The sequence below is a fragment of the Ochlerotatus camptorhynchus genome, unplaced genomic scaffold, assembly GCF_037179485.1.
Source record: "Ochlerotatus camptorhynchus isolate MF236.1 unplaced genomic scaffold, CSIRO-AGI_Acam_v1.1 ptg000137l, whole genome shotgun sequence".
Lineage (NCBI taxonomy): Eukaryota > Metazoa > Arthropoda > Insecta > Diptera > Culicidae > Ochlerotatus > Ochlerotatus camptorhynchus.
In genome coordinates this window covers 2,951,465-2,968,289 of record NW_027040627.1, presented here as the reverse complement: position 1 = coordinate 2,968,289, position 16,825 = coordinate 2,951,465, and the positions used below count along the sequence as shown (strand labels likewise).

General features: G+C 43.8%; 2 protein-coding genes across 7 annotated transcripts in view; one reads left to right on the top strand and one right to left on the bottom strand.

The window, feature by feature from the left end:
* The window catches only part of LOC135700491 (proton channel OtopLc-like), a 53,574-nt gene extending 43,248 nt beyond the window's left edge, over nucleotides 1-10,326 (top strand). For all 5 annotated transcript variants that reach the window (XM_065221022.1, XM_065221021.1, XM_065221024.1 and 2 more), the window contains 4 exons: nucleotides 7,839-8,315; nucleotides 8,380-8,597; nucleotides 8,660-9,049; nucleotides 9,106-10,326. In XM_065221022.1, the coding sequence (XP_065077094.1) occupies nucleotides 7,839-8,315; nucleotides 8,380-8,597; nucleotides 8,660-9,049; nucleotides 9,106-10,175 (2,155 nt within the window). In that variant the 3' untranslated portion in view covers nucleotides 10,176-10,326. The remainder of the gene's footprint in view (nucleotides 1-7,838; nucleotides 8,316-8,379; nucleotides 8,598-8,659; nucleotides 9,050-9,105) is intronic.
* Nucleotides 10,327-15,190: 4,864 nt separating this feature from the next.
* LOC135700472 (RING-box protein 1A) lies at nucleotides 15,191-16,220 on the bottom strand. Of its 2 annotated transcripts, none has more exons than XM_065220991.1 (5): nucleotides 16,133-16,220; nucleotides 15,929-16,053; nucleotides 15,831-15,858; nucleotides 15,540-15,661; nucleotides 15,191-15,467 (listed from the first exon to the last, which is right to left on the bottom strand). In XM_065220991.1, the coding sequence occupies exons 2-5, from the start codon at nucleotides 16,007-16,009 to the stop codon at nucleotides 15,369-15,371; spliced, it is 330 nt and encodes a 109-aa protein (XP_065077063.1). In that variant the 5' UTR covers nucleotides 16,010-16,053; nucleotides 16,133-16,220; the 3' UTR covers nucleotides 15,191-15,368. The 2 variants fall into 2 exon arrangements, with proteins under 2 accessions (XP_065077063.1, XP_065077062.1); XM_065220990.1 differs by having other exon boundaries at nucleotides 15,929-16,050; nucleotides 16,133-16,213.
* Between the last annotated feature and the right edge of the window lie 605 nt (nucleotides 16,221-16,825).

Sequence of the window (16,825 nt, the reverse complement as noted above, 5' to 3'; positions counted from 1 at the left end):
GTATTCATTTGGTTGCGTGGACATTGCGGTGTAAAAGGGAATGAGGAAGCTGATCATCTCGCCGGATCAGGCCGTCGTATGACCAAATATACCCGGAAGGTCCCCGGGCAGGATCTGAAGAAGTGGGTCACCAAGACCGTAGACCAATCCTGGAGCCGGGACTGGCTCGCCGGAAGTATACTGTTTATACGGAAGATAAAAGGGGACACCAGCAGATGGGAGGATCCACCCCTCCACCGTGAGCAGGTCGTTTTATCGCGACTCCGGTCCGGCCACACAAACGTCTCCCACAACTATAAGGGGGATGGACCCTTCCGGAGGATATGCGACCACTGCCACATCCCACAGACCGTCGAGCACTTCATCTGCATATGCCCGAAATACGATGGAACCAGGAGAAGCTACGACATTTCCGACAGCATCCGGGATGTCCTCTCCGATGATCCCGTTCGGACTGCTACGCTGTTCATCTTCCTGAAGGAAACCGGACTCTTCAATATGATTTAAATTACTCGACCCACGCAACCCTCAATGACTAGCTCCAACTACCGGCATACACCACGATACGTTTCAACCCTGAACCCTGATGACAACTTACCGCAATCCAATTGGAAATCCAACTGAATTAACGCAGATGTACCACACCAGTTCTTATTTTAATATGTCCTTTATGTTTATACTGATTTGTGTTTTATGTTAATGGTGTTAATGGTTATACAAACACTGTAGCAGCTCTTACAAACCTTTTGGAACTCCCTTCTGGAGTTCCCAAGGCGAACCAGCCAATGGCTAAAAGCCTTGTAAATAAAAGAAAAAAAAAAAGCTTTAGGAATGGTAGCAGCCGCTGTTCCAGGCACTTCTGGACGTAGATCTCTTGATTGATGGTTCCCGTAGTAATAAAAATTCCGCTTTTAAGACCACACGTTGAATGGTTGTTCTCAGCAACCAAGGTAAGGTTCACTTCCAAAAAACCATAATACATAAGGTTAAAACTTTATCACACAAACGTTCATGTAAAGTTCCATAACCATTTCACTTAAAGTTTAGCAGAGATTATAAACCATTTTTAGCCATTTTCGGTAAGGTCAAGTTATGGTTCGCGTTTATGCGGATTACCAGTCAATATAGCCGAACGCAATTCGAATATATTACTGAACGTACAGTAGTTTTTGACAGTTTGACCATAGAGGTAACTCTAAGACCAGAATGTCGCGAAGATCAGCTTTTTGGCTCAGCTCTGGTACTTTATTCGCTTCCAAAGCGAATCAAAACAAATATTGTGTAGTACTAGAATTTTGACTAGAATGGGGTACGTTAATCGATTTGCTTGGGACCAATAGGCTAGTCAAGTAGTGAGCCAATTTAAAATCTATAGCTTCGCATTGATTGTTGGTTTGACTAAACTGATAGTTCGGTAACGAAAATTATTGCTGTGGAGATAACTGGCTGATCTGCAATTCAAAAAAAAATGTTTTACTGACTTCGGTAATCTAGGCTAAGTGTGTACAGTTTACTTCCTGTAAATCATGATTATTTCACAGATTTCTGTAAAGTTTTAAAGAAATCTCAACGCTGAACGTTCGGTAAACAAGTCAGTGATTTTTCACAGTTTTCCTGTAATTTTTCACTTATATTCTGTGAAAAATTGCCGAAGTGTTAACCGAACGTTCAGCTGTTGAGATTTCGGTAAAATTTTAAAGAAATAGGGGAAATGGCTCTAATGTTCGCCTATGGATCTAAGATTGGGCCCATCGCTAAAAATCTGCTATTTATCAATTTTATCTGGGGACGGTACGAATAGATATTTTTGGTAACTTTTGAAAATTTAGTCGATTGCTGAATTTATGTATGGGCCCAAATTAGGGGCATTTAGGCCGATATTACATCCATTTGCCCTACGTGAAATAAACTTAGTGTGTGACGTACTTTCGTTTACTTAGATAGAAAATACAGGGATTTGTAAATCTTGTAGGTAGCAGCGAAAGACCAGGTTTAATGGACGAACTAGTCTATTGTAACGAAGCATATAGCATGAAGATTTGATTTTAACTGAATTTGATCATTTTAATATTTATTTATTCATATCTTTTTGCTAGTATTACAAGTTAGTTTTTTTTATGTGATACAGGTAAACCTTTTTCATCCTTTAATTCCTAATAATTTTACATAAATGATGTATATTTTTGTGTTTCATGTAGAATTATTTGTACTTTTCTTTTGATAATTGAATATCGTTTGATTTGATAACCTACTTAACCTAATATTTGATAAGCTAGTTTCCCGAGCAAAGTCGGTTAACAAAATGAAAGCAAATCGAGTTTGCAGTTCCTATCATAATGAAAACTCATTTTGATTTCAACTGTCGCGACAGAAGTCTGATTTAATATTGTTCTTTCATTATGCAGTCAACTAACTAGCTTAACTTGAAGTTTTGCTGTTAACGTCTTGTTTAAAATTTAATTTAAGTTCATCTGTCGTTGAACTAATGATTATTTTTATTTGTTTTGTTTAACACATTTTAGGTCATTCGTGACTAAACCGATGCGAGATTTGAGATCAAGTCTTTCAGCGTGAAAAGCATGGATGCTAACCATTTACGCCAGGCCCGTATTCAGTTAAACATTATGAATGCAAAATCAGTAATCAAAATGATTTCATTGAAAGCAGGATTAGTCTTCCGTTTGATTCAACAAAGTAAAATATTGCTCTCATTTTTGCTGTGTTAACCGTTGAGTCAACCAAAATGAGATCAAGTGGAGTATTCAAAATAAGTTACATCATAACAGCAAATTCTGATTTCAATTTGATCTCCAACTTTGCTCGGGTTACCAGCGCTCTGATGAGTGCTTGGTGAATGTAGCACTCTCGATGAAATTATCAAGTAACAATTTTGGTTTTATGAGGGTTCTGTAGATCACGATTCAAACTTGTAGAATGCTATAAAACCTCTTTAAAACTTGCAATGTTACTTGGGTTGCACCCTGCGGTGCGATGCAGCTCGCTTATCCTCGTGTTGAACGAGGCATCCGGGATAGTCCTCAGCAATTGGTTTTGGACCACTTGCAGCTTCTTCTTGTGGGTATCGGCACACGTAGCCCACACTGGCAAAACATAATTGACTACCGGAGCGATAATCACATTATATACTGCCAATTTGTTCTGTTGCGACAGCCCGAACCGTCCGGATATCAATGGGTATTTTAGTAGCCCAATACACCTGTTTTTTAGCTTGTCGGTGTGAGCACGATACGTAAAGCCAAAGTAGTTGACTTCATTTGATCAGTCAACGGCTGTTCACTCGGATGAAACAGTCAGCTGGATGTAGTAGCTTTGGTGATCCCTAGCAGCACACTTAGTGCAAAACAGTTGAGGTAACTTGTATGTGACTTATTTAAGTCACAATCAAGTTGTTGGAGCTTTTTGCCACTGCTCTGTGCTGCTTGGGATGGTCGATGTCGGAAGAGGATGGCTTGACCAGGCATGGAAAATCATTTGCATTCATTTCGTGCATTAATTTACATTCATTTGCCTCTAACTGTTTTCTTGAACAGCATTCCGCAAATTGATGTATAGAGCTTTTGTAGGTTTTCTTATTAGCTACAACTTTTGTTAGTTAGTCAAATTCGTAACTCGTATGCACGACGAACCAGTGCGAACAGAAACCACTACTGTTTTTCAGTGAATGTATTTTACATTCACTGAAAAACAGTAACAAGTTCTGCCCGCTCTAGTTCGTGATGCATAAGAGATACAGATTTGGGTTATGAGCAAAAGTTGTAGCTAATAACAAAACCTACAAAAGCTCTATATATCATTTTGCGGAATGCTGTTGATGAAAAAAGTTAGAGGCAAATGAATGTAAATGAATGTATGAAATGAATGCAAATGATTTTCCATGCCTGGGCTTGACTCTTGATTTCGTTCACTTTGATTTTCCAGCTGGTCAGGTACGATACGTACGCCGTTACACCTTGTTGAAGCCGAAACCGGTAGTGCATAGGAGTCAGACCGTTGGCCATGATGACACTGTTATCTGCGTACTGCGCCATTCTGCAGCCAGCAGGGAGTTGTGGAACGGCAGAGATGTAAATGTTGTATACGATGGGGCCGAGGAGGCTGCCTTGAGGCACACCCACTGGAACCTCGTGGATTTCTGAAGTGGTACCGGAAAGATGTACTCGAAACGTTCGATTTTTTAAATAGTTAGTTTTTTAAATTGTTTTTCTCGTGAGGTAGTTTGGAAAGTTCGCCTGCACCAACTTATGGACAAGTCCATCGTGCCAGACGTTGTCAAAGGCCTTTTCCACATCCAGAAGTACCATGGCTGTTTTGTTAGAGAGTTACTTGTTCCGTTGAATGGTGTTCTCCACTCGGACTAGTTGATGGACTGTAGAATGCCCCTTCCGAAAGCCGAATTGCTCCGATATGATGACGTGGTGTTCTTCGACGTGTTCCATCAGAAGCTGGAAGATAAGCCGTCCGAATAGTTTGCTGACCGCTGATAGGAACGTGATGGGAATGTAGCTTGATGGAGTAGTTGGATCCTTTCCATGTTTAGGAATAGGGGTGACTTTCCCTGTCTTTCATGTGGTCGGGAAGTAGCTTAGCTGGAAGCATCTATTAAAGATTGCATCCAGGAATCGGAATGCTTCTTCAGAACCAGATTTAAAATAGCACCGTTGCAGGGGGCCTTCATGTTCTTGCCGCGCATTACTGCTGCACGTACCTCATCTTCTCACTTGACCGACGAAAGGAGCATAGTCGGCTTGTTCGTCAAGTTGTTGTGTTCTACGATGAGTTTGTTGGCGATAGCGTTGGCCTTCTCCGATGGGGACACCGATATGCCTCCGGTGTCGTCTTTCAGTGGAGGAACTACTGTTGGCCTTTTCTTCATGATTTTGGCCACCTTCCTGAACGGCCTCGAGTGGTCGCTCAGTTTTTAAATGCTTTTCGAGAACTGCTGGTTCCTCATCAACAACATTCGCTCCTTAATCAGGCAGTTGAGGAGGGAGACTTGTTGTTTCTTTTTAAGAGGCATCCGGTTCGCTGGAATTGTCGCATAACGATGTTTCGTTGCTGGATAAGCTGGTATCAATCATGGTGAATTGTCACCTCACCGGTACCCAGCGGATGCTAGCTTCTTCTGCAGTGTGCACAATTTCCTCGAATACATCCAGTTTGCTATCGATGGCTTCGGTGGATGGCAGATCCATATTTTCGGTAAGTCGTGAGTCCACAAGGCGGCTGAAAACCTCCCAGTTGGCCCGATGGTAATCTCGTCTCATCATCACCGGCGTTGTTGTAGGGATGAAATCTGGTTCACACACTACCGGGTAGTGTTCGGAGCTCAGTTCGTGGTAGGTGCCAGGTCGGACAGGAACACGTCCAGCGTTGATGTTATTCCAGCTGGGGAGAGGAACGATGGTTCGTCTGGAAAGTGCCGGTTCTGTTGTCGGTGAGCTTTTGGAGAGCTTCCGCGAAGAGTTTGGATGTGCCATTGTTGTCTACGTATTGCCGAGGTACGTAGACGGCAAACAGCGTGATGTCTCCATGAAGAGCGTATATTTTTACGCCGATTGCTTCAATGATGCTTGTTTTCGGATGTGGTAGGATTTCATAACGAATGTCATGCTTGATGATGACAACCACACCGCCACCGCTTGACTTGGGGCGACCTTGCCGGATCATGATGTGAACTAGGAGTGTCTCGGTGATAACTCCCAAGTCGACGCTTTGTCGGGCAAGGAAGTTGCCTTACTCAATCTTCTTATAGAGCGAGCGTCCAATTGGCAATTCGGATTCTGTGGGGCTCAGTTGACCCCATATTGGCAGACCATGTAGCCTAGGACCTTGACCTGGTCCGAACGATTGCAGAAGTCGGTAAAGATGGACCACAGCTGGGCAGAACTGTAGAGCACCTCTTCGCTTATCTCGGGAGATAAGCCCGCTGATGGATTGTATACCCGCTCTGGTGCGAGGATCTATACTACGTTCATGCTTATGTTGGTTGATCCCAGCGTTGACTGCGGACTGTGAGTCCACAAAATTTAATGCTCCGGCAGGTACCGAGCTATTCGGTAACGCATAAAAATCCTCCAACGAGAGCGCAGGTGCAGCTGAACCTTTTCTGACCTCCTTCCGACCCGGCTGGTTCGAGGTTGTTGCTTGATGTCGAATCCGAATGTATTTGGCACGCTTGGGACAGCTACGATTTGTAACCGGATGAGCACCGTCGCAGTTGGCGCATCGTTTCGCTGGTGCACTCTTTGTCTAGCACTTCTCTATAGCGTGGGTTTCGCCACAGTTGTTACATCTGCTCATCAGGTGGCAGTTTCGGGTTCCGTGAAAAAAAGGCAGACAGATCATGCACTGTGCTACGTCGGCTCGCTTGTTGCGGTAGGCTTCGCTTGTTGCGGACGTGCTTCACGTCTCTCAGCTTCTTGAGGTTGGTGTCTTGAGGACAGTCCCCCTTCCTTGAGCCACCTGGCCGATGAGGTTGTGTTCCTTCTTCAAACGTTCCAGGAGCTCTTTTGGTTTAACCAGCGGAAGACCACGAAGCACAACCCGGTAGGGTCGTTCATTTGGTTTGGTGTGCGTGTAATATTCATACCCGCACCTCTTCAGATGTATTTTTGTACCTGGTTGAAATCCTCTACAGAGGTGCAGTTGATTTTGGTACCAAGAGGGGCAGGACATCCCGAGGCACTCTGGAAACATATATGGAAAAAGCACAGACAAACAGACATAACACTATCATATATTTCATCGAACACACATTTATTAACCAATTTAAATTTCTCTTAGTTGGTAGTACCAACAATCAATAAGAAACTAACGATTGGCTCACTACTTGACTAGCCTATTGGTCTCAAGCAAATCGATTGACGTACCCCATTCTAGTATAAATTCCAGTACTACACCATGTTTGTTTTGACTCGCTATGAAAGTTTGACAGATAAAATGAGGGGTTCGTGGATTTTCATATGTTTCGAGGGGTGCATCGATTAGCTTGGGACCGAAGATAGTACCAGAACTGAGCCAAAAATTTGAGCTCGTTTCTTCGGGACCTTCTGGTCTTAGAGTTACCTCTATGCGGTTGTGACGCGTAAAGTCAATTCCCTTGCGTTTGACGTTTACAAACTACCGCCATCTGTTGAGCGTACTGCCAATGGCAGTGTACTCAACAGATGGCGGTAGTGTTTTAAAGATGATGTTTCACAGTGAAAAATATTCAACGCGTTATGAGTGTTTGTCTGTGGGAAACTTTTACAATGCAAACGATAGTTGCCATATCAATGTTTTTGTAACTCTGTATTCCAGTATCGGAACGTTTTCCGAAATGTATCGAAATACGACGCAAGCAGACTGAATCCAGTACGTCTGACAACTTAATTTTACGCAATTCTGACTAGACGAAATTTCCAACGCAGATAATGAAGCAAATGATCATAAACACAGTTGCTGACAGATTACATGTCACTTGACAATTAAATGCAATCTGTCTTATCCCCATGGACCTTGCAGAAACCAATCGCTTTCACGAGACAACGCCATAACAAGCACGTGCAAAGAGTGCAAAGATGTCTCGCGAACATTTTGATCGACGGCAATTTAATGTAGATCATACTGTATTGTTCTCTCTCATTCCCTATCTTATCGTATTAACAGTATACCTTGTATAGTCATGGTTCCACAGTGTGACGCCACCGTTTTGGCATACGATAATCAGTCCTCTTTTGCCAGCCAATCGGGTTATTACGAAAAGTGATGAGCTGTCACGCGATAAGCAGCTGGTAGAAACATTGACTAACGGTTTCATTCAATTTTCCGTCCTACAGTGAGCAAGTCGACATCGATTCTGACGACAGATCTGCATTCAAAGATAAGCAACAGCATCTTGTCGTACCCCAGACAGATGGAGAATCAAGTCAGTTGATCCCGAAAGCTGCCACCATTGCCACGATGCCTGTTAAGTATTCCCACCATGGATCGGCAACAATCCTAGACCAGATTCCTGAGAACACACAACCTACGGCGAAGACTACATCAACGACACACACCAACGGATCCACACCACGAAGGCCTTCGGTAGTTATGCAGGACATCCTATCTACACACAGGCCATCAGCAATTATGTCTGCCCTGCGAAGAGGTTCGCTGGCTTGGCTACCTGGTAAAAGCAAAAGTACACACCATGGACCAGACGCTGAGTCCAACATGGGTAGCAAGGCATCTCTCAGCCAGATTCCTCATGGGGTTGGCGCCCACAGTGAACTTGCCATTGAGTCTCGACGAAAGAATCGACGAATTGGAGAGTAGGTAACACATATGGAAAGTGAATTGATTATTTTAAAAACTGATTTTTGCTTTTGCTTTCAGTGACGCTTTGAGTACAGCTCTTTCAGCGCTATACGCTAAGGTTATTGTAATTCTTGGGATTGCACTGCCCGTAACGGAGATTTTGTCCTCTCAGATACCAGCGGACGTTTATCAAGGGTTCTACTTGTATCTCTACACAGTAAGCATTATGTTTGTGATTTTCGTGTACGCATCAAACATGCGGCGAAGGGCGGTCATGACCTTGATCAAGAGCTATCGTAAGAAATTGCAAATATCTGGTATCTTTCCATGATTTTAAATTTTATTATTTTTTTCGCAGATGAGAAAACCAATGCCTACCCGACCAAGAAACGTGTCCCTCACTTTGGCAGTTTCTATTTGCGGGTTGGAGCGATTGCCTTCGGCATAGGGACAATGGTCTATTCAGGACTTGAATTTGGGCAATACTTTGAGCTACATGCGTCTCCAGGCTGCTCAAGCATCTACATAGCTCTTACACCGGTTGCTCGGATGATCCTGTCCATTGTACAGATGCAGTTTATCTTTCTGAACACGACGGAGTTGGATATGGCCCGCCACAAGGTGTTCGCCCGCTTTGGCCTCATGCACATGATTGCAACGAATCTCTGCGAGTGGTTGTACATCTTGGTAGAGGAAACAAAGCACGAAATTCACCATCTATCTCACACGCTCCATCACAATAACATCGGTAAGTTCTCCAATCTTATCTACTCTGTTCAACTAAACCAAGTACAATTTCTGCAGTGTCGGTGACCATCAACACGACAACTTCAACGATAGCGTCCGCGACGAGCGACGACAGCAGTGAGGAAAATACAAACTTTATACTAGATGCAGCCTTCCAGAATCGCTCCAGGCGAGCTTCCACTAGCGATGCCACCGAATACATCGACTGTCAACGGACTAACATTATGGGAACTCTGGTGCAGAACGCTTCTCCATTCCTGTTTCCCTGTACCATCGAATACTCGCTTATTTGCGCTGTGATTCTTTACGAAATGTGGAAAAAGGTTAAAACTATAGCCGAAATTGATCGAACTCGAAGAACTTCCCAGAAGGTTAACACTGCAGTTAATACAAAAAGTGCTCATCACTTCTCAGTAGACTGTTCACGAGCTCATCGTGGAATGTTTGGCGGAATCATCATCACCGTTCTAACCATTATCTGTCTAATTATGTACTTTGTACTACACGACGAACCTGGTTATGAGTATTTCGCCCTTCAGGAGGTCACCATAGCCGAAACTATATTGTATGCGATTACGGCAGCCGGTGTAGCCCTGGCTATGCTAAAAATGCGAGACATCAAGTACTGCAAGAAACACAACGACAAACATGCAAGCTCCGTGAGTCTTGATTGTACACTGCTGGTCTTGGCACAGACGGGGGTCTACGTCTACGGCATGTTCAGCATTGTCGGTAGCTACTTCTCGATAAAGCAGGGCATCTACGGTGCTCGAGAAGGACTGATCGCGGAAGTATTCAGTCTGGTGCAAACTTCCATGCAAACACTGTTCATTCTCAATGCAGTCTGGCGAAAGTGTCGCGGTGCTCAACAGAATCGAACAAAGCCAGGAAGAGAGATAGTCACTTTCCTGCTAGTGGCCAATATGGCCATGTGGTTCATCAATACCCTGGTTAAGGGAAGGGCTAGTTTCAGGCCAACTCATTTGGACTTTTTCGGGACCTGGGCATGGACGGTGATTACACACGTGTCGATGCCGTTAGCAATCTTTTATCGGTTCCATTCGACCATTTGTCTTTTCGAGATATGGAAATCCACATACAAAGTAAAAAGTGGTGAACATCATTAGAGTATGATTTTTTGCGAAGTATTATAGTCTTTAAATGTGATAAGTATTGAACATTTTCGTGAGACAAACCAGTGATATGTGTGTAGACGAGATTATTTTATTTATTAAAACGATAAATATATGAATTCGGTTTAAAAACGTTACACAAGAACTTTTGTTTAATATTGTTGAAAGAAAAATCAGACAACGGTTAATCATCTTAGAGTCATGACTATAGGATTCGCAGCTACGTATAGGAACTAAACTTATTTACAACTCGACAGCAATCTGAGGGGCATGCAATACACAGAACCAGTAACGGTAACGAAAGGTGTACTCCGCTTTCCACAAGTACAAATCGCTTGCCAAATTAAGTATTTCTTGGCGAACTTCGTCATCTTCTGTGTCCGGAGGTTCTCGAGAACATCACACTTATCCTTGGCAGTCACATACAGGTTTCCTGGAATCTGGTTGAAGTCCGCCTTCACATATGTCTCGTCATCCATTACGCATCAGTGTGGTTTCGTTACCTTCTGGTCGTACAACATCCGGGCACGGCTTTTTGCGACCGTATTCTGCCACACTCCGGACAGAGGGGTGACGCTGCGTGTCCGAACCGATGCAGATATTTCCTGAAGCAGACGTGGCCAGACAGGAACTACGTTAGGTGGAAGAATCGGTATTAGTCGATGTGTCCATCTACCGTTCTCCGCCGTGTTCCACTCCTATTGCCACTTAGCCAACGATTCCGCTCTCACAACTTTCCGCACTCTTCCGGCTTCTCTCCGCATGTAGCACTCGCTTTCCTCTGCCAGGGTGATGCCGATAGGGATCATACCGGCGATAATGCATACTGCTTCCGACGAGATGGTTCTGTACGCACTCACGACTCGCATGACCATGGGCCGGAACGTACTGCTCAGTTTCCTTTGGTTCTGCATCGTTTCCAGCGCTGGAACCAAGGCAGGACCTCCACACTTCAGTATCGACGACGACACACTGGCCAGAAGACGCCTCTTGCTACTGCTGGGACCAGCGTTGTTCGACATGATTCTAGCTATCGCGTTGATGGCCTTCGAAGCCTTCTCACAAGCATATTCGATGTGGCTGTTGAAGTTTAGCCGGTCATCGATCATGACTCCCAGGTATTTTAACACACGCTTCGACACTATGGTGTGCTTCCCGACGTCTGCCCGCTGTACTGCTGTACAGTTGCTAACCAATAACACTTCCGTTTTGTGGTGGGCTATCTGCAGCTTCGCTTACCAACCATGTTGATCGCCTTGGTTGACAACACTTCCACCTCTTCCAGCGTTAAGACGACGTCGTCCGCAAAGCCAGCGATCTCAACACGCCGTTGTACATCCCGTTCCAGAGCTTTGGACCAAGGATGGATCCTTGTGGAACTCCCGCTGTGATCCTAATCGATCTCTGTCCCATGTCTGTCTCGTAGACCAGAACCCAGTTTTGGAAATAACTCCGCAGGATCCTGCACAGGTAATCAGGGACCCGCTTCGGCGATGGCCTACCAGCTGGCGCTGTTGAAAGCATTCTTGACGTTGATCGTTATCACGGCGCAATATCGATCTCCTTTCCACTTCTGTTTAGACGCCTTCTCGGCTCTCTTGACCACTGTCCGAATTGCATTCACCGTCGATATCCCCTTCCGGAAACCGAACTGCCTCTCCGACAATCCGTGCTCACTCTCCGTGCAATTCGTCAGCCTATTTAGGATGATCCTCTCCAAGAGTTTTCCAAGTGTATCCAGCGCATATAGACCTATACGATGCTGGATCCCCCGTAGATTTCCTGGATTTCGGCAGCAACACTAGCTTCTGTATCTTCCATCTGTCAGGGAAGTGACCCAGCAGCACCATCCTGAACATGTTCGGGGACGCCTGGATCGCCACTTTCAACGCTACGTTGGGGATTCCATCCGGATCGGGAGCTTTATTCACTGTCAATCCTTTCGCCACTGCTACGAGTAGTTCTTCGTTGGTGACTTCGATGTTATATCCCTCTTCTTCTTCGTACGGTGTAAGTGGCCAGGTCGTTGGGTCATGCTTCTGGAAAAGTCCTTCCACGATGACTTTCAACTTCTCTGGACACATTCCAGCGAGTATCGACAGGGGCGCGGGCATCAGCGTCTCGACACAGCTCCTTAAAACAGTTTAACTTGCTCTGCTTTATCTCTCGTTTAACTGCGGCCCTGGCCGCTCGAAACACTACTCTTCGTTCCTCTCTGTCTGCTTCTGTTCATGCTCTCTGAACACGTCTGCTGACTCTGAGACAACTAGCGCGGAAGGTGCTAAGTGCCTCGTTCCACCAATAAACTGGCCGCCGTCTGTTATTTGGCTCCAGTTTCCTCGGCATGGTCGTGTCACATGCTCTCACTAACGTTTCTGTAAGCTCGTCCACGTTCAGAACCACGGGGCTCCTGTAAACACGGAGGGCCTTATTACGGGTGTCACTACACGGTGATAAAGAAGTGATACTCATAATAAGAGCCGTGATTGCCGTACAAATCAAATGGGAATCACTTCACCGTGACGACAAGTGATAAGTTTTCACCGTGAAGTGACATCCGTAATAAGCCCCGGAGTGTATTAATGAAAAGATCCTTGTCAAAAACCTTCGTCTTCCACTTCCGGTCATAAGTTCTCGTCCTCCGTACTGCCACAGTATTCTGTTGGCCGATGCCATATCGGATCACCTGATGTTCGCTATGGATTTATCCTTCGCACACTCTCCAATCCTTGGGGAAGGACAGCTTCAAATATCAGCATCAATACCGATGGTGGAAATATTATATATTTTAATATGTGTGATATTTGCGAATCTTATACTTAGTCTGACGGTTGTTTTTATTTTCTTTTTGACTATTTTTGGGTTTAAGTGTACAATTGACATTCATTTTATCATAAATGGATTTCACACGAGTGGCAAATCATTCCTTGATGATCTTGCTGGCCACCGCCACCGAAATCCACTTCTTGTTCTCATAAATTCGGCATAGCTGATCTCAGTGCACATAACCGGCCGCATTTCCTTTCCCAGGAAATAGTCATTAATTTCAACGAAATCTTGAACGTCTGCGAACCAATATGCTGTCATTCTATGGAATGGGAATTTACTGACAACGGCGGCCCTGTAAACGGAGTCTCAGAGTGTTGGTTCCGTGGTCGTATTACGCTCGATTCGTCATGAGCCTGCAACTTGGAGAGATTTGCTGCTGGGGGAACGCCCAGTGCCGTTTTTAGCATCAAAAGTTGAAGCCGAAAACGAAAATCTTGGCAAAAATGATACAAACAGAAAGTTGCTGTAAACATAAACAACAACGGTGAAACGTCATTGAGTGTGTATGCGTTAAAGTTACACTGTTAATTTTTTGTACTTTGTAGCATTCCGCTAAAAACTATAATAACTATCAATTTGAGCAATTTTTACACCAAATATTACTTCACATCAAGTTGTACTTCCCCTAGCTCCAATCCATGTTTGCCACCAGCGACGGACTACATAAAGTAACGTCGATAATGGATTCCCGGCCATCTCTGCGAAAAGTGCTGCTGGTGCTTTCGTTGGCCAGCATAACTTCCAGCAGACTGTGCCCTCTTGCATTGGAACATCTGCTTCCCCACTCCACCGCCCAAGCATTGAAGTCTCCTCCGATGACTACCGGTCGTCGTCCAATCAGCTCTTCGGTTAGCACATGCAGCATCTCATGGAACTGCTCCAACGTCCATCTGGGGGTGCGTAACAACTACATATGAAGATTAAGTTAATTTTGGCGATCACGAAACCTTTGTATGAGCTTGCAACCACTTTTTGAATAGGGCATCTGCCCATAACTTGAATCACAGCCATCCCAGCTCTATCCGCCACCCAGTTACCGTTATCGGGAGGGACTCGATACGGTTCCGCAATGATTGCAACGTCGCACTTTGTTTCTGTTGTCGACTGCCACAAAAGTTGCTGAGCAGTGTCGCAATGATTGAGGATTATTTGAGTTACCTCCATTACTGTTGGCCCGCCATCGCCATTTTGTATGCTAGGCATTTGAAGCCTCCCGTCGTATGATCATTTCCGTCCTCTTTTTTTGCTGAGCATACACCTCGGTTGCTTTGTGCAGCCTCTTGCAAAATGACTTTTCTCTCCACATTTCCAGCACAGATCAGCGTTTGCATGCCGCCGTACGTCTTCCTCATCCTCATCTTCTCCTTGTCTAGATCCCTGGACTCGACCACTGTCTCCTGGGATAGAGCTCTTACGCTCGCCCCTTCGCCAAGAGACTTTTCGACGAGCTCCTTGAAGGCTGAGCTCTTGATAGCAGGATCCTTCTTCAGCCTTCCGGAGGAGCGTGTGCGTGTGTTTGTGTGTTTGTATGTGTATGTACAATCCATTTCCCTCTGCACAGTGGTCCAGGATTGGAATTTAACAAGACAAAAGTCCGTAGAACTTATTTTAGGATTTAGCCGTTTGGTGTCTTCAGTGAAGTTTTTCTTCTTAAATGTACGCTCAGTCATTCAAAACAAGGATTGGGTAACATCACGGAAGAATACGGCCCATACAAATTTTTAAAATTTTGTATTGTCAATTATCTACACAGGGGGGGGGGGGTGTCAAGAAAACCAAAAGACTGTCTACGTAGTTAATGAACAGCCCCTTACTTGGGTAGTAATCTAACTATTGTGAGGAACAGCATCAATGTCATCAGTTCTGTTAGGCTAACTAGCTCCTGCCATTTCGTAAAATGAAATAATTTCATGAAGTTGGCGCTTCTGAACACCACACCACCATCAGGTAGGGTAAAGTTTCCTTAACATCGGTGGTGCTAGATCTAGTATCAGATATTATCGTGCTCGCAACTCTATACGTATAGCTTGTCTTAAAAGTTAGAGATCTTAGATTTGAGGCCCCTTTATAAGCTAAAATCGGACAGTCTAATTATTGCTCAAATAGCTTTGCATAATTTGCGAATGACCCCTAATGTTAAAGATATTTTCTCAAGCCAATCTATAGAGTAACTGTAGAGAACTCTGATTTACCGGTTTAATTCCAATGGTATGTTAACTCCCAAAATCAAGGTTTCTTATTTCACTGATCTAGAAACTAAAATTTGAGTTGAATCGTCAGCTTCTGCACGGAAACATTTTTGCTTTAAATTAGCCATAAAAGTATGAAAGGCCTGTTGAGATGTGCTGAATCCGGTTACTAATGTCCATATTTTTGGAATTCCCATTCCCTGTTATCCAACGGGCAAACCTGTCGTGTCTTCAGCCAACGGGAGATACAGTGAAAGTGGAATGCGTGCTGTTTTAATAAATAGAAGAGTTTCATTAATTAACAAAAGCCAATAATAATACAACGCATTGAATCACTTACATTACATACACCCCAGGCAACAGTGCACTCTTCGCTGGTAGCTGATGCTTGATTTGCCTGGCATTCAATACACAAGTCCATAATGTGGTTACGGCAAATGGCGCAGTTGTCCACTACGATATCTGAGCAAAATAAAGAGTTCAAAGTATTAATAACAAATAAAAGTTTTAAGAATAACAAATGACAGAAAATTCAATAAAACCTTATAAACCAGGAAATCACATTCGAGGTTAGTTACAAGGTCGATCGATCGATAAAAATTAAAAACATAGTATACGTATTTCAACTTACCCCAAGCCCACAAAGCCACAGCATTCCACTAAAAAAATTAAAATTAAAATTAGCATTATTTCACACCACAAGAAGGTAAATTTTACACAATTTCGTACCTTTTTCACCTCGAATCTCTTCCGCTCTCCACGGCTGCTGCTGGAAGTTGGCTGCTCGAACTCTTCCTCATCGATCTCCATTTCTGCGGCAGATTTGAGTCCAAGTTTTACAAACAAAAGCACTGCTGGAAGAAGGCAAACAGAGGCAGGTGCATTAAGAACGTAAATTTCGAAATAGGAAGCATTTTTCAGCCAAAAACTTACGTATTTTCAAAGATGACGGTGCTTTACTTCCCTTCTTTTGTTTGTAAAGCCGCAACAGAAGAACGACGAAAAATGGAACGATCGAGGGGCGGCGATGTCAAAAACGGAACGCGCTTGACACTAGTTTGTTGAGTGACAGGTATATTTCCCAGCTCTACTCAACGAAGCACGAACGATATAGGACCAACAACTGAAAAGGGCCTATCAGCTTTTGCAAATGAAAGTTTTGTAAGTCATTTCCTCGCAAATCGTAGGCCGCCCACGTAAACCAACTGCATCATACCCCGTTCACATTACAGCGTATATCACGTACATCTAGTTTTCACTGGAAATCCTATGTATGAGTGTTCATTGCAAGACAGCCTATATTACGTGATATAGGCTGTAATGTGAACAGGGTATTAATCATGGTTGCTAAATTGAAAGTAATCTTGTTTGAAATTTTTATTATTCAGTTTTGATTCATCGATTTTAATCATTTTTGATTGAATTTTAATCTTTTTTGATTGAATTTTAATCAATTTCGATTATATAGGGGAAATGGCTCTAATGTTGGCCTATGAATCTAAGATTGGGCCCATCGCTAAAAATCTGCTACTTATCAATTTTATCTAGATGGGGACAGTACTAATGGATATTTTTGGTCGCTGTTGAAAATTTAGTCGGTTGCTTAATGAGCAACCTTAGTGAGCC

What these genes read in the sequence shown, in the direction of transcription:
- LOC135700472 (XM_065220991.1), bottom strand. Translation starts at nt 16,009, where the DNA reads ATGGAGATCGATGAGGAAGAGTTCGAGCAGCCAACTTCCAGCAGCAGC. An exon ending in AGAGATTCGAGGTGAAAAAG is followed by an intron (nt 15,859 to 15,928) that starts GTACGAAATTGT and finishes TAATTTTTTTAG; the next exon opens with TGGAATGCTGTGGCTTTGTG. An exon ending in TTGCCTGGGGTGTATGTAAT is followed by an intron (nt 15,468 to 15,539) that starts GTAAGTGATTCA and finishes TTATTAAAACAG; the next exon opens with CACGCATTCCACTTTCACTG.